General features: G+C 47.1%; 1 protein-coding gene across 1 annotated transcript in view; it reads right to left on the bottom strand.

Moving 5' to 3' along the window:
• Positions 1-567: 567 nt before the first annotated feature.
• Positions 568-24,559, bottom strand: part of FBXL16 (F-box and leucine rich repeat protein 16) — a 76,961-nt gene continuing 52,969 nt past the window's right edge. The window contains exons 3-6 of the mRNA XM_054043165.1: positions 23,187-23,695; positions 4,763-4,847; positions 4,041-4,104; positions 568-1,472 (exon numbers count right to left, since the gene is read on the bottom strand). Of these exons, the coding sequence (XP_053899140.1) occupies positions 1,324-1,472; positions 4,041-4,104; positions 4,763-4,847; positions 23,187-23,695 (807 nt within the window). The 3' untranslated portion in view covers positions 568-1,323. The remainder of the gene's footprint in view (positions 1,473-4,040; positions 4,105-4,762; positions 4,848-23,186; positions 23,696-24,559) is intronic.

Below are 24,559 nucleotides of genomic sequence, written 5' to 3' on the forward strand. Positions count from 1 at the left end.
AGGAGGCTCAGGCTGGTGGAGGAGGGGGAGCTGCTCTAGGCTCCCAGTTTCCACAGTTAAACCTGTACTCCAATAAATGTATGTGGATTGGATACAAAGCCACACCAGCTTCACACTGGAAGAGAACTGGAGCTGGGCAGAGGGCTGCTCCATAGGCCCTCCCAGCCCCTGCGCATTCCAGAACCTACCTTACCACAAGACTGAAGCAAGCTAGCATGCGAAGGCTGCAGGCTGTTCTGAGAAGAACATCTTATTAACAAAATGAAAACAGCAGTAGGCGACCGTCTACCCAAGATCATGTGACCTTGGGGTTATTGGGTTTTCAGAGGATTGGGTGGGGAAGTGGGTTTGTTTGCGTCTCAGGAAATTTGCTCATGGATCCGTGCTTTCAATGAAAACAAGACGATCACGGTCAACATATCAGCTCCATCTTCTGGAGCAGAAGGCACCCGGCCTGCCAAAAGCCTCAGAACAGGCCCCGTGCTTCTCTTTCACAGCGTTGGTCAGTTTATTTTTTAAAATGTCTCCAGCGTGGCAGACCCTGCAGTGTCCCGCTGAAGTAATTAAGAGACAGAGCAAACACACGGCATCAGGAATTTCATCCTTTCTCCTTCGAGTCTCTCTGTCCCTCAGGATTCTCCTCTTCTCTTCTTAGCTTTCTGGCTCAGCTCCTGCCAACATATGCCATGATGGAAACACTGGTTTCAACCATCCAGAATGGGGAGAGGCTCCAATTAGGCCCCTCCCCCAGACTCACCACCAAGCCCCACAGAAGTGTGGGGGTCTCAGAAGGAACTTCTAACTGCTGTGACATGAGACATTGGGCAGAAACCACATGGGATCCAGCACTGAGGGGGGACACCACGCAGGACATAAAACCGTGCCAACCTGCCCCAACTCTCTAATCGTGGTAATTCATTCGCTTTGTTTTGTTCGCTCATTTTTTGTTGGTATTTTGTTTAGCTGTGATTTTTAAATAATTTTTTTTTTCAGGACAGACCATTACAAAGAAGATGAGTGATGATGGAGGCATGGAAAATTTACAAACTTTGCAGAGAGATTCTTGCAGGAGATTGCGTCTTATGGAACAGATGGATGCCCATCTCTATGGAGACAGCATATATCCCTCTCTCTAGGTGTCCTCATCCAATGCGTTGTTGTGATTAACTAACTCTTGATTGCTGTACACATGGTGGGTGATTTAAATCAACAGCGTCGTTAGCATCTCTCCCAAAACATAAAATTAAAACAAAATGATAACTCTGGTTGGTTGATCAGTGTTGGGTTGGGATTGAAGGAGACAGCTCCAAAGGTTGGGGCTGCTTATTCGATCACCATGCAGTGCGGCAGGTGCTGGGAGAAATACTTGAACAGCTCAGGGGTGGCGCCAGGACAGTTGGTCAGCTCCAGCTCCTCCAGGTCTTGAAGTTGGACAAGGCCTGAGAGCCCAGTGGTGGTCAGCAGCGGGCAGCCTGAAACCAGAAGGTGGAAATGCCCAGTGAGCAAGAAGCTATGATGTACTACCATCTGGGGTAGACATGGAAGAGCTTAGCCATCCCTCTGCTTTGTGGGGTGGGGGTTGGATTGCTATCAGTCAAGCCCATCTCTAAATACCAGCTGCAAAAGGGAGAGCAATGCCATCAGGCTCCATCACCTGTCCCTTGCATGTCGGCCCTGTTAGGATCATTTGGGTGTATCCCACTAAATTAATTTTCTGCCATCACAGGGGCTTCGGGCAATGGTGAACCTCAGTCCTTCCTATTCTCTGACTTGGCACACAATAGTTCAGGCTCCTGAGGGCTCCAATTATTTGATCTAATGCTGGTTGCTGAGATTGGTGTGCAGGTGCTGGAGGGTGTTGGTGGACTGTGACAAGATGATCTGGTGGTCCCTTCTGGCCTTAAACTCTAGGGGTACGTCTACACTGCAAAACCCCCCCACGGCAATGAGTCCAATGAGTCCTGTGAGCCCAAGTCAGCTGACCCAGGTTCTGAGACTTGCTGCTGCAGGGTTTTTTTTTTTTTTTTAAATACAGTGTAGACATACCGCAAGACAGCAGAGATGTCTGTGGGGGGGGAGACCGCCTGAGTCTCTGGGGCTCGGGAGGACTGCTGTAGCATGCTCTCCCATCTGCAGGCAGCAGGACCAACCCACCCAATTAGACCTTCTCAGCAGCATTGCATCCATCCACTACAGGACATAAGGCCTGGATCTGATCTCCTTTATGCTGGCATAACTCTGTGGACATTAATGGAGTCACTCCTGATTTACGCCACTGTAAGTAGCGCAGAGACCATTTGTCCCCAAGCCTCATTCAGAAAGCCAGTAAACTTAAAGTGACTAAAGGAAACCTTTTGTGCTATTTTCTTATTCAGTCATCAGGTTTTGAGTGATGCTCAAAAGTGCTGCTGCTGTTTTGATTCAGAGGGAAACATGTTTTTCTCTTCGCACAAACCAGCAGAGCAAGGAGTCAAGTGAGCCATGGAGTATGAATAGCTCTGTTGAGAGCATAACAATGGTTCCATGATCATACCTCGCAAATGCCTTTTTGACAAAGGCCAAATATACCATTATCTCACAACTAAACAGCTGATCTGATCTCAATCGTTATTGTAAGTAATTTATGTCAGAAAAGCTGACTCATGAACATGAGATACAAGCAATTATTGTTATGCCAAAGAAATTGACCTGAGGTTGTTCCTAGCACTATTATCTCAGCATGAGTCTTTAACTTATGCTGTCCTCCGCATCTGGGTCCTGGGCAGGTTGAGCAGTAGCTCTGTTAGCACAGCAGAGCAAATGAGGACATAAATCCAGTGAATGGTCTTGAGTGGCATAAACCATGAACAGATGGGAGGGCAGATCACTGCAGGGTGGTGTTGACACAAAATGTCACATTGATGTGACACTCACTGGGGCGGGGGGGGGGAGAAGATTGCATGAGGCTGCATTAGTGGGTTAGTACCAGGGGGATGGACTAGATGACCTCTTGGGGGCCCTGCTAGCCCTACTTTTCTAGGATTCTCCATTGACTTGTGGCCTATGAGAATTTTTAGAATCTATGGGGTCTGCTTTGACATGCTCATGCTCCTGATTGACACCAGTGTCAGAGTGAGGAGAATGAAGCTCAAGTTTCTCCATCAGGCTTTCCTTGGGAATGAAGGAAAGGTCATGTGATGGAGCAGGGCAAACACAATTAATTGACATTGGCACATCCATTCCAGTCAAACACTTTCACGCAACTCAGAATTCCTTTGAAGAAACAGGACTCCGATTCAAACTGCTTGGAAAGGTGGTGGTAAAAGTCATGCCTTGAAGCCTGAGGTGGGTAGCAAGAAATGAAACCCTCTGGCTCAGTCTCTGTCCTGTATGGAGCTGTCATGAATTGTAGTGACTGGGAACTCTGCAGACCCTAGGATGGAATTTGGCCCTGAAGGTCTGATTTTCAGAAGTGTTGAGCACTTCTTCACTTCAGTCTGACTTTTCAGAAGCTCAGCACTTCTGACAACCAGGCCCCATGAGTTCAGAAAGAATTTGGGAGTGCTGCTGTCCGGAGTAGGAGATGGGCTCTAGCTGGAGTACCCCAGGGAAAGACCAAACAGGCACTAGATAAAGTGAGTTGGGTGATAGCAATTGACACAGCCAGTGTGTGACAGCATGGAATGTCCGGGTGAAGGAAATCCTCCAGCTGTCTGGACTGGTTCCTTCACTGTCTCTCTTCCTCAACAGAGAAAGGAGGAGGACAGGTCTTCTCCTTGCCCCTCTGTTTTTTACAGGGGCTGACCTGCCTCCTGCATTTGCCTCTCACTGGCCAATTTTACCCTCCACAATGGGTAATTCCAGGCTGGAGGATCATCCTGTCAGCCTACCATTGTGCTATGGCCCAGCAACAGTCTCCCATGACATTCTAGTGGTGGTTCACGAGACTGTGACACGACCAGGATTATCCCTTATGTCGTGGCCCTGTCCCCAAACTGAGGCTTCCCCTTCTCCAGAAACCAGTCTATCATCTCAAGAATAAACCAGTGTTTGGATCTCACCAGCAAGAGACAACAGGCGCAAACTTCTCATGCCCAGGAGATGCTTCAGGCCAAAGTCTTGCACCTAAAACAACAGAAGAGGGAGGAAGGGATCCTGGACTGTCAATACAGAACTAAAAGAATGAACTCTACTTTGCTTTTCACTAGCAGCTTCAACTGGAAGATCTCTAAAAATACACCAATACATTCAGCCTCACCTCTCCACTGGGATGTAGCTATCATTCCCCTTTGACTGAAGGGGAAAATTAGGCAGAAAGGTTGTATGTCTTGACCAAAGTCAGAGTGGAGACAGACCCCATATCCCCTGACTCCCAATTCACTGCTTTAATCAATAGACACCAATGCTCGCTACTTGCTAACTTACTGAGCATCTACCTGCAATGAGCCATTTTGCTCTGCATCAAATGCCATATATTCTACAGGCTCCACATGCATCCCCTGGAGATGTTTTGGGTAACTTTATCCATACTTAATAATAGTGCCCCAGGCAAGTCGCTACTATCATCACAATCATGTTACTTATCACTGACACGGCATTTTTCAATCCATTGATCTCAAAGCACAGTAGCTGAGGCAGCCATTGCAGAGAGAAATCAGAGGGGAAGATTTAATAGAGGAACCTTGTTCCAGTGTGTTAGTCGCTCCCTACTGGGGAGATGCGTTGAAGGAGAGCTAACCCTAGCAAGTGGCGTGGCTTGCATTGTCCTTTTCTATTCACCTACCTGGCAGCACCAGCGGAGATACAGGCTCCTAAGGGATGACATGGTGGATAAGTAACTGAGTCCAGTGTCTGTAATCCGCACACACCTGCGGACAGAAGCACAGTGTGTCAAGAAAAATGCCAGTAGGGAAGGAAGGCGGAATCCTAACATCTGCCCCAAACAATTCATACCTCCTGAACTGGCTCCTCTGTGTTACTAAGCAAGTGGGGCAGACAAATGGAACAGACACTCGCCACTAGCTATCAAATATGCAGGCATCTGGTGGAGAACAGAAGTCCTCCCTGTGTTCTGATGCCTAGCTAACAGCAAGGCCTTCAGCCTCAGATATCCTCAATGTCTTGTGCTTCTTCCTCTTCCTTCACCTTCTGCACCTCCTACCCTCTGGTTCAAAGAATTAGAGGATTGGGAGAACTGGGGGGCTTAATGAGCCTTTTGCCTCTAAGATCACATCATCTACAATACAGATCGTAGATGACTGTTTGGTGGCCCTGGGTAAAGCGAATCTCACACAGAGGTGTCCACATCACAAAAGCTACCACTGCAATTGTAAGCTTCTTTGGCTGTTTCATAAGAGAAGCTCAGATGGGCTGGGCATAGAGCCTGAACTTCAAGCCCATGTCTAAGAGGTGATGTTTCCCTGGGGTTAGCTGGACCAGTGATCTGATGGATCACTCCAATCCTTGACTCTGGGAGCCAGCCTTATCCTGCTGTGCTGTGAGAACCCCCACTCCTGGGCTGTTCATGCATAGCCTCTAGCATGTAAGCTGCTCCCAGCTATGTGAGTGAGCACTTTTGGCCAGCCACTGCTTGGATTGTGCAACTGAATGACATTAGCCCATATCTTCGGTCCCAGACACAACCCTAAGAACCTCAGTCTTGCAGTGTCCAGTTATGCCCGCTGGATGCTGCAAGCTTATATGAGTTCATCGATTTAACAAATTGATATGTACCAGGCTTGTTATCCCAAGGGGAGTCTCTGACACACTTCAAGCCAAACACACTGCTTCAGGTAGAATAAACAAATAGATTTATTAGCTACAAAAGATTAGATTTTAAGTGATTATAAATCAAACACAACAAGTCAGATTTGGTCAAATGAAATAAAAGCAAAACCCATTCTAAGCTGATCTTAACACTTTCAGTGCCCTTACAAACTTAGATGCTTCTCACCACAGGCTGGCTGGCTGCTATTCAGCCAGGCTCTCCCCTTTGATCAGTGCTTCAGTCGCTTGGTGGTGGTGTCTGTAGATGGAGGTGGAAGAGAGAGCATGGCAAACATCTCTCTCTTTTATCATGTTCTTTCTTCCCTCTTGTCTTTGCCCCCCCCACCTTCAGACTCAGGTGAACATTACCTCATCGTAGTCCCAAACTAACCAAAGGAAGGGGGTTTGACTCACTTGAGAGTCCAACAGATCCTTTGTTGCAGCCTAGGCCAGTGTCCTTTGTTCCTGTGAGGCTGGTCTGGGTTTGTCCCATACATGCCCTGATGAGGTATGAACTGCCCTTCTGCTCCTGGAGAGTTTTGCCTGGGCTTGTTTTAAGCCATGAGGACACATTTTCAGCCTCATAACTATATACACATTAAATTACAACTATTATGCTCTTCTTGATACAGGAAAGAAGGAATCATCCCCTACAGTAAAGGAGGATTAGCCTCGTACCCTTAAGGCTGGGAGGTCTGCTGCCACCACTGCGAATAGGAAACGTAGGGTAGTGGTGGTCAGAGACTCTCTGCTGAGGGGGACGGAGGCGCCCATCTGTCGCCCTGACATTTCATCTCGGGAGGTATGCTGCTTGCCGGGAGCCCGTATCCGAGACGTTTCAGAGTAACAGCCGTGTTAGTCTGTATCCGCAAAAAGAAGAACAGGAGTACTTGTGGCACCTTAGAGACTAACAAATTTATTAGAGCATAAGCTTTCGTGGACTACAGCCCACTTCTTCGGATGCGTATCCGAGACGTTACGGAGGCATTGTCGAGGATTATCCAGCCCTCTGACTGCTACCCCATGCTACTCATCCATGTGGGCACAAATGATACTGTGCGGTGTGACACTGAGCGGATCAAGAGTGACTACAGGGCTCTGGGAGTACGGGTGAAGGAGTTTGGAGTGCAGGTGGTATTCTCTTCGATTCTTCCTGTCAAAGGTAGGGGCCCGGGCAGAGACAGATGCATCATGGAGGTGAATGCCTGGCTGTGAAGATGGTGTCGCCAGGCTTTGGCTTCCTAGACCACAGGATGCTATTCGAGGAAGGACTGCTAGGCAGAGATGGCGTTCACCTTTCGAGGAGGGGAAAGACCTTATTTGGACACAGACTGGCTAACCTAGTGAGGAGGGCTTTAAACTAGGTTCAACGGGGACAGGTGAGCAAAGCCCACAGGTAAGTGGGGAACATGGAGACCTGGGAGATGGGTCGGAAACGAGAGGGAGTGTGGGCTATATTAGCAGAGAGAAAGGAGGGTCAGGACAAAACTGGGAGGAAAGATCAAACCAGTATCTTAGATGCCTATATACAAATGTGAGAAGTATGGGGAATAAGCAGGAAGAACTGGAAGTGCTAATAAATAAATACAACTATGACATTGTTGGCATCACTGAAACTTGGTGGGATAATACACATGATCGGAATGTTGGTGTGGATGGGTACAGCTTGCTCGGGAAGGATAGACAGGGGAAAAAGGGAGGAGGTGTTGCCTTATATATTAAAAATGTACACACTTGGACTGAGGTAGAGATGGACATAGGAGACGGAAGTGTTGAGAGTCTCTGGGTTAGGCTAAAAGGGGTAAAAACCAAGGGAGATGTCATGCTAGGAGTCTACTACAGGCCACCTAACCAGGTGGAAGAGGTGGATGAGGGTTTTTTTAAGCAACTAACAAAATCATCCAAAGCCCAAGATTTGGTGGTGATGAGGGATATATGTTGGGAAAATAACACAGCGGAGCACAGACTATCCAACAAATTCTTGGACTGTATTGCAGACAACTTTTTATTTCAGAAAGTTGAAAAAGCTACTAGGGAGGAAGCTGTTCTAGACTTGATTATAACAAATAGGGAGGAACTCGTTGAGAATTTGAAAGTAGAAGGCAGCCTGGGTGAAAGTGATCATGAAATCATAGAGTTTGCAATTCTAAGGAAGGGTAGAAGAGAGAACAGCAAAATAGAGACAATGTATTTCAGGAAGGCAGATTTTGGTAAGCTCAGAGAGCTGATAGGTAAGGTCCCATGGGAATCAAGACTGAGGGGAAAAACAACTGAGGAGAGTTGGCAGTTTTTCAAAGGGACACTATTAAGGGCCCAAAAGCAAGCTATTCCGCTGGTTAGGAAAGATGGAAAATGTGGCAAAAGACCACTTTGGCTTAACCACGAGATCTTGCATGATCTAAAAAATAAAAAGGAGTCATATAAAAAATGGAAACTAGGACAGATTACAAAGGATGAATATAGGCAAACAACACAGGAATGCAGGGGCAAGATTAGAAAGGCAAAGGCACACAATGAGCTCAAACTAGCTACAGGAATAAAGGGAAACAAGAAGACTTTTTATCAATACATTAGAAGCAAGAGGAAGACCAAAGACAGGGTAGGCCCACTGCTTAGTGAAGAGGGAGAAACAGTATCAGGAAACTTGGAAATGGCAGAGATGCTTAATGACTTCTTTGTTTCGGTCTTCACCGAGAAGTCTGAAGGAATGCCTAACATAGTGAATGCTAATGGGAAGGGGATAGGTTTAGCAGATATAATAAAAAAAGAACAAGTTAAAAATCACTTAGAAAAGTTAGGTGCCTGCAAGTCACCAGGGCCTGATGAAATGCATCCTAGAATACTCAAGGAGCTAATAGAGGAGATATCTGAGCCTCTAGCTATTATCTTTGGAAAATCATGGGAGACGGGAGAGATTCCAGAAGACTGGAAGAGGGCAAATATAGTGCCCATCTATAAAAAGGGAAATAAAAACAACCCAGGAAACTACAGACCAGTTAGTTTAACTTCTGTGCCAGGGAAGATAATGGAGCAAGTAATTAAGGAAATCATCTGCAAACACTTGGAAGGTGGTAAGGTGATAGGGAACAGCCAGCATGGATTTGTGAAGAACAAATCATGTCAAACCAATCTGATAGCTTTCTTTGATAGGATAACGAGCCTTGTGGATAAGGGTGAAGCTGTGGATGTGGTATACCTAGACTTTAGTAAGGCATTTGATACGGTCTCGCATGATATTCTTATCGATAAACTAGGCAAATACAATTTAGATGGGGCTACTATAAGGTGGGTGCATAACTGGCTGGATAACCGTACTCAGAGAGTTGTTATTAATGGTTCCCAATCCTGCTGGAAAGGCATAACGAGTGGGGTACCGCAGGGGTCTGTTTTGGGACCGGCTCTGTTCAATATCTTCATCAACGACTTAGATATTGGCATAGAAAGTACGCTTATTAAGTTTGCGGATGATACCAAACTGGGAGGGATTGCAACTGCTTTGGAGGACAGGGTCATAATTCAAAATGATCTGGACAAATTGGAGAAATGGTCTGAGTTAAACAGGATGAAGTTTAACAAAGACAAATGCAAAGTGCTCCACTTAGGAAGAAAAAATCAGTTTCACACATACAGAATGGGAAGAGACTGTCTGGGAAGGAGTACGGCAGAAAGGGATCTAGGGGTTATAGTGGACCACAAGCTAAATATGAGTCAACAGTGTGATGCTGTTGCAAAAAAAGCAAACATGATTCTGGGATGTATTAACAGGTGTGTTGTGAGCAAGACACGAGAAGTCATTCTTCCGCTCTACTCTGCTCTGGTTAGGCCTCAGCTGGAGTATTGTGTCCAGTTCTGGGCACCGCATTTTAAAAAAGATGTGGAGAAATTGGAAAGGGTCCAGAGAAGAGCAACAATAATGATTAAAGGTCTTGAGAACATGACCTATGAAGGAAGGCTGAAAGAATTGGGTTTGTTTAGTTTGGAAAAGAGAAGACTGAGAGGGGACATGATAGCAGTTTTCAGGTATTTAAAAGGGTGTCATAAGGAGGAGGGAGAAAACTTGTTCACCTTAGCCTCTAAGGATAGAACAAGAAGCAATGGGTTTAAACTGCAGCAAGGGAGGTCTAGGTTGGACATTAGGAAAAAGTTCCTAACTGTCAGGGTGGTTAAACACTGGAATAAATTGCCTAGGGAGGTTGTGGAATCTCCATCTCTGGAGATATTTAAGAGTAGGTTAGATAAATGTCTATCAGGGATGGTCTAGACAGTATTTGGGCCTGCCATGTGGGCAGGGGACTGGACTCGATGACCTCTCGAGGTCCCTTCCAGTCCTAGAATCTATGAATCTATGAATCAATATACTGATGAGAACCTTGTTGTCTGAGGTGGAGTGGAATCAGGTTATAGCCAAGGCTAGGGAAGAGGCACAGAAAAGGCATAATGAGGACAGAAAAGGCAAGCCCCTGCCTGAGTTTGCTGTTCCCATAGCGGACCCCTGGTGGAATCCAAATGAGGAGAGGGATTTGAGAATGCTTAACTCCTATAAGGAACTGCTTATGTTTGGCCTCCGGCATTCAGCTGTCAGACATAACAATTGGGCAAAGCCTTATCAGTTAATCCAGGAATCAAAAGAGAGTCCAGTGGCTTTCCTGCAGCATATTTGGGATACCATCAGGCAAACTACTAATGCAGACCCAGATGATCAGGCAACTGAGGCAATTATAAAGGGTATCTTTACCAGCCGTGCGGCCCCTGATATTAAAAGGAAACTGCAGAAAAAGGAGGATTTAATGGGAATGTCTGTGGCTCAGATCTTGGAGACTGCAAATAGGGCTTATATCCTTAGAGAGGGAGAAGGAAAAAGAACAGAACGAGTTAACTGGAAAATATAGCTAGCAAGCTCAGTCATGCTGGCCCAATCCAAGGACATTGTTCACAGCTAAGACTTGGCTGACAACCAAGGAAGGGGGGCCTGAATGTGCCCAAGCAACTATGAGATCTGCAAAATATTGCCAGGCATAATGAGGACAACAGAAGGGTTAAAAAGCAGCTTTGCTGGACAGTATTGGCCCAGGGATTTAAAAATTCCCCCACTTTGTTCGGCCAGGCTTTGGCCAGAGACTTGGAGGAGTGGGACAATGAGGACAAAGCCCTGCTCATGCAATATGTAGATGATTTGCTAATTGCTGCTGTGGGTCTAATCCCTTGTCTCAAAGCTACTGTGAGTCTCCTGAACTTTGTTGGACTCCGAGGATACAGGGTAGCTCGAAGCAAAGCTCAAATTGCACTCTCTGAAGTACAGTATCTGGGATTTCACATCAGGCAGGGAGAGAGACGGCTCTCAAATGACAGAAAGGAGGCTATCTGCCAAGTTCCTATCCCTAGCAACCGTAAACGGCTCAGAGCATTTTTGGGCATGGCAGGTTTTTGCAGAATAATGGATCCCAGAGTATGGACTGTGGGCTAAACCTCTGTATGAATGTGTTAAGGGAACGGATCATGACCCCTTTCACTGGTCCCCAGAAGCAGACAGGGCATTTAAAATCTTGAAAAGGAAGTTGATGGATGCCCCAGCCCTAGGTCTGCCAGATCTTTCTAAGCCGTTCCAACTGTATGTGCATGAAAGGAAAGGGATAGCCCTGGGAGTGCTTACTCAGTTATTAGGTGCCTGGAAATGTCCCGTGGCATATTTTTCTAAACAACTGGATCAAGTTGCAAAGGGGTGGCCAGCATGCTTGAGGGCGGTCGCAGCCACTGCCCTAGTGCTTGGGGAAGCTGAAAAACTGACACTGGGAGGAACTGTGCAAGTGTATATTCCCCATATGGTCCAAGCCCTGCTGGATACTAAGGGTGGTCTCTGGCTCACACAGGCTCGGGTTGCTCGGTACCAGGCAAAACTGTTAGAGAATCCTGAAGTGCATCAAACCACACACGCAGCCAGAGAAGCTCTTACCCAGCTTATGAATAAATATTTTCTAACCTCTGGACTTAAACCCCTAGCATCACAGGTACAGGCTGAATGTTTAATCTGCCAAAAGAACAACCCTCGACCAGGAGTAGCAGTGTTGCCAGACACTCTGGAACCTACCCCAGGCCCAGGATTGGTGTGGCAAATAGACTTTACTGAGTTTCCCAGGACCCAAGGGTACAGGTACCTCCTCGTCTTGGTGGATCGATTCAGTGGATGGCCTGAAGCCTTCCCATGTCATAACAACACTGCCAAAACGGTGGCTCTTAAGTTTGTCAAGGAGATCATTCCTTGCTTCGGACTCCCCCAGTGGATGGAATCTGATAACGGAACACACTTCACATCACAAGTTGTTCAAAAGATATCAAGTGCTTTGCAAATCCCCTGGAAGTTCCACACACCATGGCGACCACAAGCCAGTGGAGTAGTGGAACGCACAAATCAGATGCTCAAGTGACACCTCTCAAAGGTCTGTCAGGAGGCGTCTCTTAAGTGGCCTGATGCTTTGCCCCTTGTTTTACTTCGCATTCGTGCTCTCCCCAAGGGCAGGTTAGGGCTTAGTCCCATTGAGATTATGTTTGGAAGGGCATGGCCTCTGAATGATACACCGGTTCTGACAGGAGAGTGGGAAATGGGGTGTGTTTTTTTGTCTCAGTACATGTGCTCTTTGTCTGCTGTTCTTTCTTCTCTTCACAGATACACCAAAGATTCACAGCCTCTTCTGCTGGATGCCCCTGTCCACGCCCTTCAACCTGGTGATTCCGTTCTCGTTCGGACCTGGAAGGACGAACCTCTCCAAGAGAAGTGGAAGGGACCCCACACCGTCCTGCTAGTTTCCCACATGGCAGCAAAGGTTGAAGGACACAAGAACTGGATTCATCACTCTCGACTGAAAGCAGTACCCACTCCTGAACAGTGGACTGTCCAGCCTGCAGAGAAGACTGCCAGCGACGATTTGGGACTTAAGCTGTTATTCAAAAGACAGTAAGGGTCACTGGGAATGCCTGGTGATCTCTCTGAACAGCCACAGCACACTCCCCACGAGAACCCTGAGCATTGGTTCTATCTATTCACAGTAGGCCGACCTAGCCTATGGTCCTGGTCCTTTTATTTTTTGATTTGTTTGGTGTCAATAATTCTTATCTTCTGGGCATTTGGGTTGTTGTAATTACAATATGGGTTTAGGTTTAGGGTCTCTCACAACATTCCTTTTTGTCACAGGAGCAATCCTTCTGTTACCTACTGTTTCACCCACATCGCATGCAGGATGGGGAGCCATCCCTGCAGATATGGCTACCAATACCTATGAGGCCCTGAAAATTGCCTTTGCCCATGAGTTTAATCTCTCCCACTGTTGGATATGTGCCCAAACTCCCCACCATTTGGCTGGATTGCCCTGGACAGTAGTTCCCCAAAATTGGTCGGACTATTGTCAAAGGTGGATGGTTACCAGCAGTAGCACCTCTGACAATTTAAGTTTTTGATCTAACTGTACTGTGGATGCTCCTTATGGCCTACACAATGGCTCTTGGAATTCCCACTATAGTAGCACTCTTAAGCCCCAGCCTATTCGTTTACGCTCTCCACCCACTGGTTTCATTTGTTATCAGCAAGCCAGTACAAGTAATCATGCCTGGTTTGCAGGCATTAGTACATGTAGATTTTATATTGGCCCTGGTATAAGTCTCACTGTTCCTTTACTAAATGCCACCAGTTGGCAAACCGGCGCTGCATTCTTTGCCCTTTCCTCACGAGCCACCCTACGGGACCTACAAGGTAACAATGGAAAGGCTAGTTATGGTGAAGCATTCTGGATTTGTGGTAATAGTGCCTATAAATGGCTTCCTCATGGTTGGCATGGTAGCTGTTACAAAGGCTATCTCGCTCCTCCCCTCCGTGTTCTCACCCAGGCTCCCTCAGGTCGCCCTAGGTACTATTGGTCCTTGAGAGCTACCATTGAGCCCATCGGAGAAGGAGACAGGTTTGGGATGATATTTCTCCCTACTTATTGGGTGGGACGGCTAACCCAACTCTACAGGAGACTTTCTAAATTTCTCACTCAGTTTGCCAATGATACCCTGGCCATAGAGAAAAGCATTAGTTCTGAGCTGTACCAGCTTCAACTGCTGGCTTTGTGTTAGCCTCATGGGGCGGGGTCTGTGCTCTGATTGGAGAAGAATGTTGTACCTATGTCCCAGAGTTTTCACAGGATATTAACAAGCATATCTTGTCAGCCGAACAGGCCTTGAACCAGTGGAAGGCCCAGGAAGGGGAACCCACTATTTTTGATTCCCTTTGGGGTTGGTTACCTAGTCTAGGAGGACTAGGGGGAGGCATTGTTTGCATCTTGCTCACAGGTGTTGTGATACGTTTTGTCCTTTTCCTTTTGTTCACTTGCTGTAAAGTGCTCACACGTAAGATTTGTACCTCCCATTCCCCAGAAGTTCCTTTATACTCTCTCATTGATGATCCCAATTGCATGGAGCTTAATCGCATTTTGTCTTTAGAGTATGAGAAAACTCTGCCAAAGGTTTGTTGAGTGTTCTCAAAGGAGGGATTGTTGGTGGCACTAGGCATAGCTACCAGGTAACTCGGGGGGGGGGGGGGCGATGGAAGGCCATAAGTGCCGATGAAACTCCCTTGCTCTGGGTCTAAGTGAGCCACAGTAACTCCATCTTGTGAACTTTCACCTACTTCCATGCTAACTGCTTACATGCTGTAGCAGAAAATGTGATGGTCAGCTTTTCTAGCAGACAGCTGCAGTTTCGCTCATACTAGCAAATGTAGTGATAAGACGGCGGAGAAAGAAGGGGGAAGACTGCGTGCGCACAGGCCTTACAAGGCCAAAGATAAGCAGGCGAACGGGAAACTTTTATAACAAGCCACAATGTGTACCTGCTGTAACTGCTCGGGACGGGAGGGGAGAGGGAAGAGTAACAGAACAAAGCTTACACACAAACAGCTTGGAATATAAAAGGGGAAACTTGCTTGTATGTGCTGTGCTTGATTTGAGACATGCCTGTCTCCCTGCACCATTTTCTCAAATAAACTTTGTTTGCTTCTCCACCCCTGGTGTGTCTATTGGTGCGGCGCACACCGGGCAACAAACCTGTTGCCCCCTCGGGGCCCATCTGGGCCGGCAACAATAGGATTTTAAAAATTGTAAATTTTATGATTTCAGCTATTTAAATCTGAAATTTCATGGTGTTGTAATTGTAGGGATCCTGACCCAAAAAGGAATGGTGTGTGTATGTGTGTGTGTGTGTGTGAGACTGTCGCAAGGCTATTGTAGTGGGATAGTGGTACTGCTATCCTTACTTCTGTGCTGCTGCTGGCGGTGCTGCCTTCAGAGCTGGGTAGCTGGAGAGTGGTGGCTGCTGGCAGATGCCCAGCTCTGAAGGCAGAGCAGTACAGAAGTAAGAATGGCATGGTATGGTATTGCCACCCTTGTGTGCTGCTGATGGGGCACTGCCTTCAGAGCTGGGCATCTGGCCAATAGCTGCCGCTCTCCAGCAGCCCAGCTCTGAAGGCAAGCACAGAAGTAAGGGGGGCAATACCACAATCCCCCTAAAATAACCTTGTGATTTCCCCCGGCAACTTACTTTTGAGACCCCCAATTTGAGAAACACTGGTCTCCCCCCATGAAATCTGTATAGTATAGGGTAAAGGCACACCAGATTTCACGGGGGGAGACCAGCTTTCACAGTCTGTGATGCATTTTTCACAGTCATGAATTTCATAGGGTCCTACTCATGGTGCTCTGGGTGGGAAAGGAGCACAGTAGCATTTCTGACCAAAGCTGTATGATGTTCTGTACCTCGGGGGAACATCCAGCACCCCCATGTTCATCCTTATAATATGATTGTGTGGTATCTAATGCAAAGTTTGTCATGTCGGGTGTCTTCAGAAGGCTCATGACGTACTGAGCATTGTTATTATAGTAATGTTATAGGTTATAATTTCATGTAAATAGTTATGAGGCTGAAAAATGTGTCCTCACAGCTTAAAGCAAGCCAGGTAAAAACTCTCCAGGAGCAGTTCACACTTCATCAGGGCATGTATGGGACAAACCCAGCCCAGCCTCACAGAACAAAGGACACTGGCCTAGGCAACAAAAAAGGATCTGTTGGACTCTTGAGTGAGTCACCCCCCCTTCCTTTGTGAGGTTGGGACTACGATGAGGTAATGCTCACCTGACTCTGAAGGAGTGCGGGGAGCAAAGCCAAGAGGGAAGAAAGGACATGATAAAAGGGAGAGATGTTTGCCATGCTCTCTTCCACCTCCATCTACAGGTACCACACCAAGCGACTGAAGCGCTGATCAAAGGGGAGAACCTGGCTGAAGAGCAACCAGCCAGCCTGTAGTGAGAAGCGTCTAAGTTTGTAAGGGCACTGAAAGTGTTAAGATCAGCTTAGAATGCATTTTGCTTTTATTTCATTAGACCAAATTCAACTTACAAACACTTAATCTAAGTATAACAAGTCAGTCGTTGTAGTTAATAAATCTGTTTGTTTGTTCTACCTGAAGCAGTGTGTTTGGTTTGAAGCATGTCAGACTCCCCTTGGGATAACAAGCCTGGTACATATTAATTTGTCAAATTGATGACCTCATAAGCTTGCATTGCGAAGCGGGCATAACTGGACACTGCAAGACAGAGGTTCCTAGGGTTAAAAGCAACAAAGAGTCCTGTGGCACCTTATAGACTAACAGATGTATTGGAGCATAAGCTTTCGTGAGTGAATACCCACTTCATCAGACGCATGTAATGGAAATTTCCAGAGGCAGGTATAAATATGCAGGCAAGAATCAGTCTAGAGATAACGAGGTTAGTTCAATCAGGGAGCGGGAGGCCCTCTTCTAGCAGTTGAGGTGTGAACACCAAGGGAGGAGAAACTGCTTTTGTAATTGGCTAGCCATTCACAGTCTGTTTAATCCTGAGCTGATGGTATCAAATTTGCAAATGAACTGAAGCTCAGCAGTTTCTCTTTGAAGTCTGGTCCTGAAGTATTTTTGCTGTAGGATGGCTACCTTTAAATCTATTGTGTGGCCAGGGAGGTTGAAGTGTTCTCCTACAGGTTTTTGTAAATTGCCATTCCTAATATCTGACTTGTGTCCAGATATCCTTTTACTTAGGGACTGTCCAGTTTGGCCAATGTACATAGCAGAGGGGCATTGCTGGCACATGATGGTGTATATTACATTGGTGGACGTGCAGGTGAATGAACCGGTGATGCTGTAGCTGATCTGGTTAAGTCCTGTGATGGTGTTGCTGGTGTAGATATGTGGGCAGAGTTGGCATTGAGGTTTGTTGCTTGGTTTGGTTCCTGATTTAGAGTTACTATGGTGCGGTGTGTGGTTGCTGGTGAGAATATGCTTAAGGTTGGCGGGTTGTCTGTGGGCAAGGACTGGCCTGCCTCCCAAGGTCTGTGAAAGAGAGGGATCATTGTCCAGGATGGGGTGTAGATCTCTGATGATGCGTTGGAGAGGTTTAAGCTGAAGACTGTAGGCGATGGCCAGTGGAGTTCTGTTGGTTTCTTTCTTGGGCTTGTCTTGCACCAGGAGGTTTCTAGGTACACGTCTGGCTCTGTTGATTGGTTTCCTTATTTCCTCATGCAGGTATCGTCGTTTTGAGAATGCTTGGTGAAGAACTTGTAGGTGTTGGTCTCTGTCTGAGGGGTTGGAGCAAATGCGGTTGTACCTCAGCACTTGGCTGTAGATGATAGATTGTGTGGTGTGTCCGGGATGTAAACTGGAGGCATGAAGGTAGGCATAGCGGTCAGTGGGTTTTCAGTACAGGGTGGTGTTAACGTGACCGTCACTTATTTGCACTGTGGTGTCTAGGAAGTGGACTTCCCATGTAGATTGGTCCAGGCTGAGGTTAATGGTGGGGTGGAAGCTGTTGAAATTCTGGTGGAATTCTTGTGGGGCCATCCGGATGCCCATAGCAGTGCCACTGGTCTGGAGGTATATATTGTTACCAAATTTGAAATAATTTGGTGTGACGATAAAGTCACAGAGCTCAGCAACCAGTTATGCTGTGTCATCATCAGGGATACTGTTCCTGACAGCTTGTATTCCATCTGTGTGTGGGATCTTTGTGTAGAGAGCCTCCACATCCATGGTGGCTAGGATGGTATTTTCTGGAAGATCACCAATGCATTGTAGTTTTCTCAGGAAATCAGTGGTGTCACGGAGATAGCTGGGAGTGCTGGTGGCGTAGGGTCTGAGTAGAGAGTCCACATAACCGGATAGTCCTTCAGTGAGTGTGCCAATTCCAGAGATTTCCAGGTTTGTGGATCTTGGGTAGTAGATAGAATAACACTGGTCGGGGCCCTAAGGGTATGTTGATTTGTTCCTGTGTTAATGTAGGGAATATCCTCAGTAGATAGTGCAGTTTCTTAGTGGGATCTGAGGAAAGTGGCCTATAGAATTTGGTATTGGAGAGTTGTCAGGCAGCCTCCTTTTGGTAGTCAGACCTGTTCAACAGCACCTCCTTTATCAGCCTCTTTGATTATAATGTCAGGGTTGTTTCTGAGGCTGTGGATGGCATTGCGTTCTGCACAACTTAGGTTATGAGGCAAGAGGTGGTGTTTTTCCACAATTTCTGCCTGTGCACGCCGGCGGAAGCATTCTATGTATAGGTCCAGACTGTCATTTCGACCCTCAGGAGGAGTCCACGTGGAGTTCTTCTTCTTGTGTTGTTGGTGGGAGGGTATCTGTGTATCAGTGCACTGTTCAGTGGTATCTTGAAAGTATTCTTTGAGTCAGAGATGGTGAAAGTAGGCTTCCAGATCACCGCAGAACTGTATCATGTTCGTGGGGGTGGTGGGGCAAAAAGAGTCCCTGAGATAGGACAGACTCTTCTGCCAGGTTGAGTGTGTAGCTGGATAAATTGACGATATTGCTGGGTGAGTTAGGGGTACCACTGTTGTGGCCCCATGTGACAGGTAGGGTTTTAGACAGCTTACGGTCCTTTTTCCTTTGTAGAGAGGTGAAGTGTGTAATGTAGATCTCCTGTCTTATTTTAAGAAAGTCCATTTGTGTGGAAGGTTGGTTATTTATGAAAGTCTCCAGGTTGGAGAGCTCTTTTTTGATGTTTTCCTGTTTGCTGTATAGGATGCTGATCAGGAGGTTCCTCAGTTTCTTTGCTAGTGTATGACATAATCTCTCACTGTGGTCTGTGCAGTATGTAGATAGCAATGGATTTCCTAGGGTTGTGTCTGGAACCAGAGATATTGGCTAGTGTCATTCGATTGCACAATCCAAGGAGCAGCTTACATGCCACAGGCTGTGCGTGAACAGCCCAGGAGTAGGGGTTCTCACAGCAGAGCAGGGTAAGGCTGGCTCCCAGAGTCAAGGATTGGAGTAACCTAGCAGATCTATGGTCCAGACAACACCAGAGGGGAACGTCACAGTGGCACAGCGAGCAGGGTGTATGTGCAGCTTGTTACTCCAAGTGGAGTTCACACTTTAAGCACTGATATTTGTGATTTTAAGTGAGTCTGAAGTGCAGTGTCTAAGAACAGTTAGGAGGAGGTCACAGTTTTGTTATTTTCTTTGTTTATTTCGGGAAAGGGAAGTAAGAACAGGAAAGCAGGAAAATGAGTGAAAGCAGTGAAGTGATTGCAAAGTTCGAGCTTTTTAGGCTGTAGGTTGTAGAAAAGGAGAGGGCGCACCAGAGATTATTGCAAGGGAAAGAACTGGAGATAAAAGAAAGAGTCAGCCAGAGAGGAGGGTGCACACAGAAGAAAGAGAGAGAGAGAAGAAAGAGTAAGAGTGAAAACACCAGCTGGACCTGTTAGAGAAGCAGAACCAGAACCTCCCCCCCGACCAACAACTCCTATCACTCCAAAAATCCACAAATGGGAACACTTATGTCCTGCATACAGTGAAGAGGATGATATTACTGAATATCTGACTACCTTCAAAAGGCTGTATGTAATACATGAAATCCCTGATGAGAGTTCCTACCCTAATTGCGAAATTAGCTGGTAAAGCTCGAAATGTATTCCATGGAATGCCTATTGAAGATGCTTTAGACTATTGTAAATTTAAAGATAACTTCACAAAATAGTTTCAGATTACCCCTGAAACATAGTTAAATTTAGAGAGATCTTAAGAGGGATATTGGTATGAGTAATGGGGAATATGTGAACAAAGTGAAAGATTTGATGGGAAAGTGGGGCAAAGGTGTTACAAGCTTTGAGGGAATATTGGATCTTGTTGCTCAAGAGCATTTCCTAAGCATATGTAAGGCCAAATTAAAACAGTGTCTATGGGATAAAGATGTAAAGTCTGTGGATGAGATGGCTTTTTTAGCTGATGTCTTTGAAGAGACTCAGGGATCTATTGAGGGCAGGCCACAGAAAGAGGGGTTTAAAACTGGTGGGAAGGGAGGATCCCCTTTTGCCCCTGGGAAGAGAGAAGGGGGTTGGGAGCCTAAGCATTCTCTAACCCAAAAACATCCCTCTAACCCTCATCCCAAATCTCCTGTAAAAGCAGAAGAGCCCATAAGGTGCTATCCGTGTAATTCCACTGATCACCTGAGGAATAACTTCCCTGTGCTAGGAGGAAGCAAGCAACCAATAACTCATGTTAGTTCTGCTGTCCTCAACATAGGTTTCAATTGCTTGGGGGGTTTCTATCCCATTGGTTTTGTGAGATTAGTCTCTGCAGAACCAGACAAGGAGCATGTTAAGGTTGTTGAAATTAATGGCAGGAGTACTTTGGGCAGAGGGATACAGGGGCCCAGATCTCTCTGGTTAAGCAGCGTGTGGTCCCAAAGACCAGTATGCTACCTGGCCAAATGGCAGAGATTGTGGGGGTGGGCAAAAGCAGATTCTCATACCACTAGTTAAAATCCATGTGGTGTGGATGAGAATGAGAGAGTCTCCTTGGTTCTTCTGCAGCAGGGAGAAGACACGTGCTTCCAGGTGGGAGGGTGGTTGAGACCAACTCCTGCACTGCGGCTGGAGGCAACACCACATCAGGAAGGGATGGGGGTGTAATGCCTGCCAGGGAGAGAACTGTCCAGGTTGTTAGCTGCCAGCAGGTCACAGCTGAACCAGAGGCAAAACTGGCTCTAGGGAACATAGAACAATGTGTCCCAGAGGAGAGCCCAGAGAAGGGGCAGGGGATCTCAGAAACCACTTAGGTGAGTGAGGATTCCTGTGACTCCAACACAGGGAAGCAGGGTGCTTCCAAGTATGCAAGGGGATGAGACTAGCTCCTTTCCAACAGGAGGCAACATGCCCTCTGGTGCAGGTGTTGTCAGTGATTAAGGAAACTGTCTCAGTTGTTAGCTTGCAAAGTTTTGCAGATGAACAAGAGACAGAAAACTTACTAGGGAGCACAGAGAAATGTGTCTTAGGAGGGGGCCCAGAGGGGGAAACTGGGGAAGGAATAGTGGGGTTACAGGAATGTCTCCTCACTAGTCACTTGGCGCAGGATGCCCAGGGCACTAGGAGCTGGATTTTCTGCATATGTACAGTCCTGGGGTTGGGAGATGGCTCCCCAAAGGGCCAGCCAATGTGCAGGATCCCTCTGAACACCTATCTTGCCAGACCCTAAGGCACCAAAATTCCAGAAACATGATTACATTAAGAGCCCAAACAGAGAGGAACACTGGAGGGAAGGAAAAGGCAGTGACTGATTACATAGGAGAGAGTCAAAGGACACCATGAATAATGAACAAACTAACCTCAAACTACACTATCTGAACAGAGGACATGGTGCCAAAGATACTTGTAAACACCCATCTGTGATAAAATTTTTGGTATTAATGTTAAGTTTTGGGATAAGAATTTTGTTACTGATGTTAAACCTTACGTTAATGCTACTTTTCAATTAATACCTGGAAACAGGTTTAAAGCTTATCACAGCAGAGAACCCATAAAAAAACCTGGTTTGCTGTGTGTGAATGGGGAAAGAGGCATACCGCCTCATGGCCTTAATGGCTGGATGCCAAAAGAACTGTAACACAAACTGCCTTTGAGACAGTTGACTGCAAGAGGGTTAATCACTGACTAAGGGGAGGGGGGAGGTGTGATGTTCTGTACCTCAGGGGGAACACCCAGCACCCCCATGTTCATCCTTATAATATGACTGTGTGGTATCCAATGCAAAGTTTGTCATGTTGGGTGTCTTTGGAAGGCTCATGATGCACTGAGATATAGTAATGTTATAGGTTGTAATTTCATGTATATATTTGAGGCTGAAAATGTGTCCTCATGGCTTAAAGCAAGCCCAGGCAAAACTCTCTAGAAGCAGAGGGGCAGTTCACACCTCATCATGGCATGTAAGGGACAAACCCAGCCCAGCCTCACAGGAACAAAGGACACTGGCCTAGGCAACAAAAAAGGATCTGTTGGACTCTCAAGTGAGTCACCCCCCTTCCTTTGGTCAGTTTGGGACTATGAGAATGCTCACCTGACTCTGAAGGGGGGGCAAAGCCAAGAGGGAAGAAAGTACATGATAAAAGGGAGAGACGTTTGTTATGGTCTTCCTCTCTCTTCCACCTCCATCTACAGACACCACACCAAGTGACTGAAGTGCTGATCAAAGGAGAGAGCCTGGCTGAAGAGCAACCAGCCAGCCTGTGGTGAGAAGCATCTAAGTTTGTAAGGGCACTGAAAGTGTTAAGATCAGCTTAGAATGTGTTTTGCTTTTATTTCATTTGACCAAATCCGACTTGTTATGCTTGGACTTATAATCACTTAAAAGCGATCTTTGTAGTTCATGTTTGTTTATTCTACCTGAAGCAGTGTGTTTGATTTGAAGCATCTCAGACACCCTTTGGGATAACAAGTCTGGTACATACCAATTTTTGTCTCTGGTCCCAGACACAACCCTGGGAACCTCAGTCTTGCAGTGTCCAGTTATGCCTTAAGCTTAAGCTTGCAGTGTTTAGCAGGCATAACTGGACACTGCAAGACTGAGGTTCCCAGGGTTGTGTCTGGGACCAGAGATATTGGCTAGTGTCATTCAATTGCACAATCCAAGGAGCAGTTACATGCCAGAGGCTGTGCATGAACAGCCCAGGAGTGGAGGGGTTCTCACAGCAGAGCAGGGTAAGGCTGGCTCCCAGAGTCGAGTATAGCAGATCACCAGTCCAGATAACACCAGAGGGGAATGTCACAAGCTGCTGTTTGGCAATTTCTCCCAACAATTCTTGCTGCTCAGCAGTGAGTGAGAGGCAGCTCGCTGCCACTTCAGCCCCAGCCTCTCCTATGAGGAGGTGCTGTAGGTAATGGAGCAGGATCTTGAGCTGTATTGTCCTCGCTTCTCCCAGTAGGGGATGCTGTAGGGGAGCTGACAGCTATTCTAATCCCAGCCTCTCCCAGCAGGGAGGGAACAGTGAGCAATGTTAGTTGTACTCCCAGCTGCTCCTGTCTCAGCTCACCACACTAGGGGTTATCGAAGATCCCAAATACCCCCTCCCTGGATGGCTCTGCAGAGAGTTTAGTTACCCACCTACCTGTCAAGCACGAGCTCCTCCAGTTTATGCAGGTCACAGGCGATATACTCCAGGGCCATGTCAGTGATCCGAGGGCACCATGACAGGTCCAAGCTCCTTAGCTTCCGCAGGTTCTCAGCCACGAGCTCCACCCCATCATCAGTCACCTTGGAACAGCCAGAGAGACTCAGCACACTCAGGTTGGGCAGGCTGTGCACCATGTTGACCACCCCATGGTTGGTGATCTCCCAGCAGGAGCTGAGGCGCAGGGTGTGGGTGGTGTAGCCCTGCTTGGCAGTGAAGTAGGCCAAGGCTGTGTCCGTCACATGGTAGGCCTGCAGATTGAGCTCAGTCAGGTTGGGCAGCAGCTGGGAGATGGCGGCGATGGCATCGTCAGCCACATTGATGCAGTCGCTGATGCTCAAGGAGGTGATGCGAGCGTTCAGGCTTGACCACAGTCCGGCTTCTGTGAAGTCATTGCAGCCAGAGAGCTCCAGGCGCACCACGCCCTGCATCTGCTCCAGCATCACCTGCCAAGAGACATGCTGTCAAGCCCATGGGCACTGGGCAATCCTTCTGCCACACTTCATAGATTCATGGAGTTTAAGGCCAGAGGGACCATTACATCATCTAGCCTGACCTCCGGTACTTCACAGGTCACTACATTCTACCCATGTGTTGAGAACAATAACTGGGGTTAGACTAAAGCTTTTCAGTTCTCAGGAGACTAAACTACTGTGTGCCACAGGTTCACCAGTGCCCAAGGCCCCAGTAAAGGCAGGGAACTGATTAGGTGTGATATGCCTGGATGATCCTAGAAAGCAACATGTCCCACGCTGCAGAGGAAGGTGAAAACCCCCAAGGTCCCTGCCAGTCAGACCTGGGGAAAATTCCTTCCTGACCCCAACCCTGAGAATGTGAGTGAGATACACCAGCCAGTCTCTAAGAGAGACAATTTTCTGTACCACCTCAGAGCACCCTTCCAAGCCACATGGCTGTCCCATCTCCGGCTGTGGCCAATCCCCGCTGCTTCAGAGGAAGGAAAAAACAAACAAACACCTCCCCCAAACCAGAACACACCTGGCCAATTGTTCATCAAGCTACAGATCCTTTCTCAGAGCTGCAGGTGACTGGCTGAAGGCCTCAAGTATGAGATTTCTTCTGAGCGGCCTCTGAATCTCAGTTATAGGTTGCAATGTGAAGATGTCTCCCTAGCTTCTCTTTGGTTAGTCTCCAGCCCACCTTCTTCCCTCCCGCCACCCTTCCATGCTCAATTCCTGCGTCACCTGCTGTTTGGCCATGGAGCCAGGCCTGCCATGTTATGTGTCCTCCTCCATTAAAATGGCTCACAAGGTCTCAGACATACAGCGAAATTGAGTGTAAATGAGCCCCAC

Source organism: Malaclemys terrapin, chromosome 10 (assembly GCF_027887155.1).
Source record: "Malaclemys terrapin pileata isolate rMalTer1 chromosome 10, rMalTer1.hap1, whole genome shotgun sequence".
NCBI classification, from domain to species: Eukaryota; Metazoa; Chordata; order Testudines; family Emydidae; genus Malaclemys; species Malaclemys terrapin.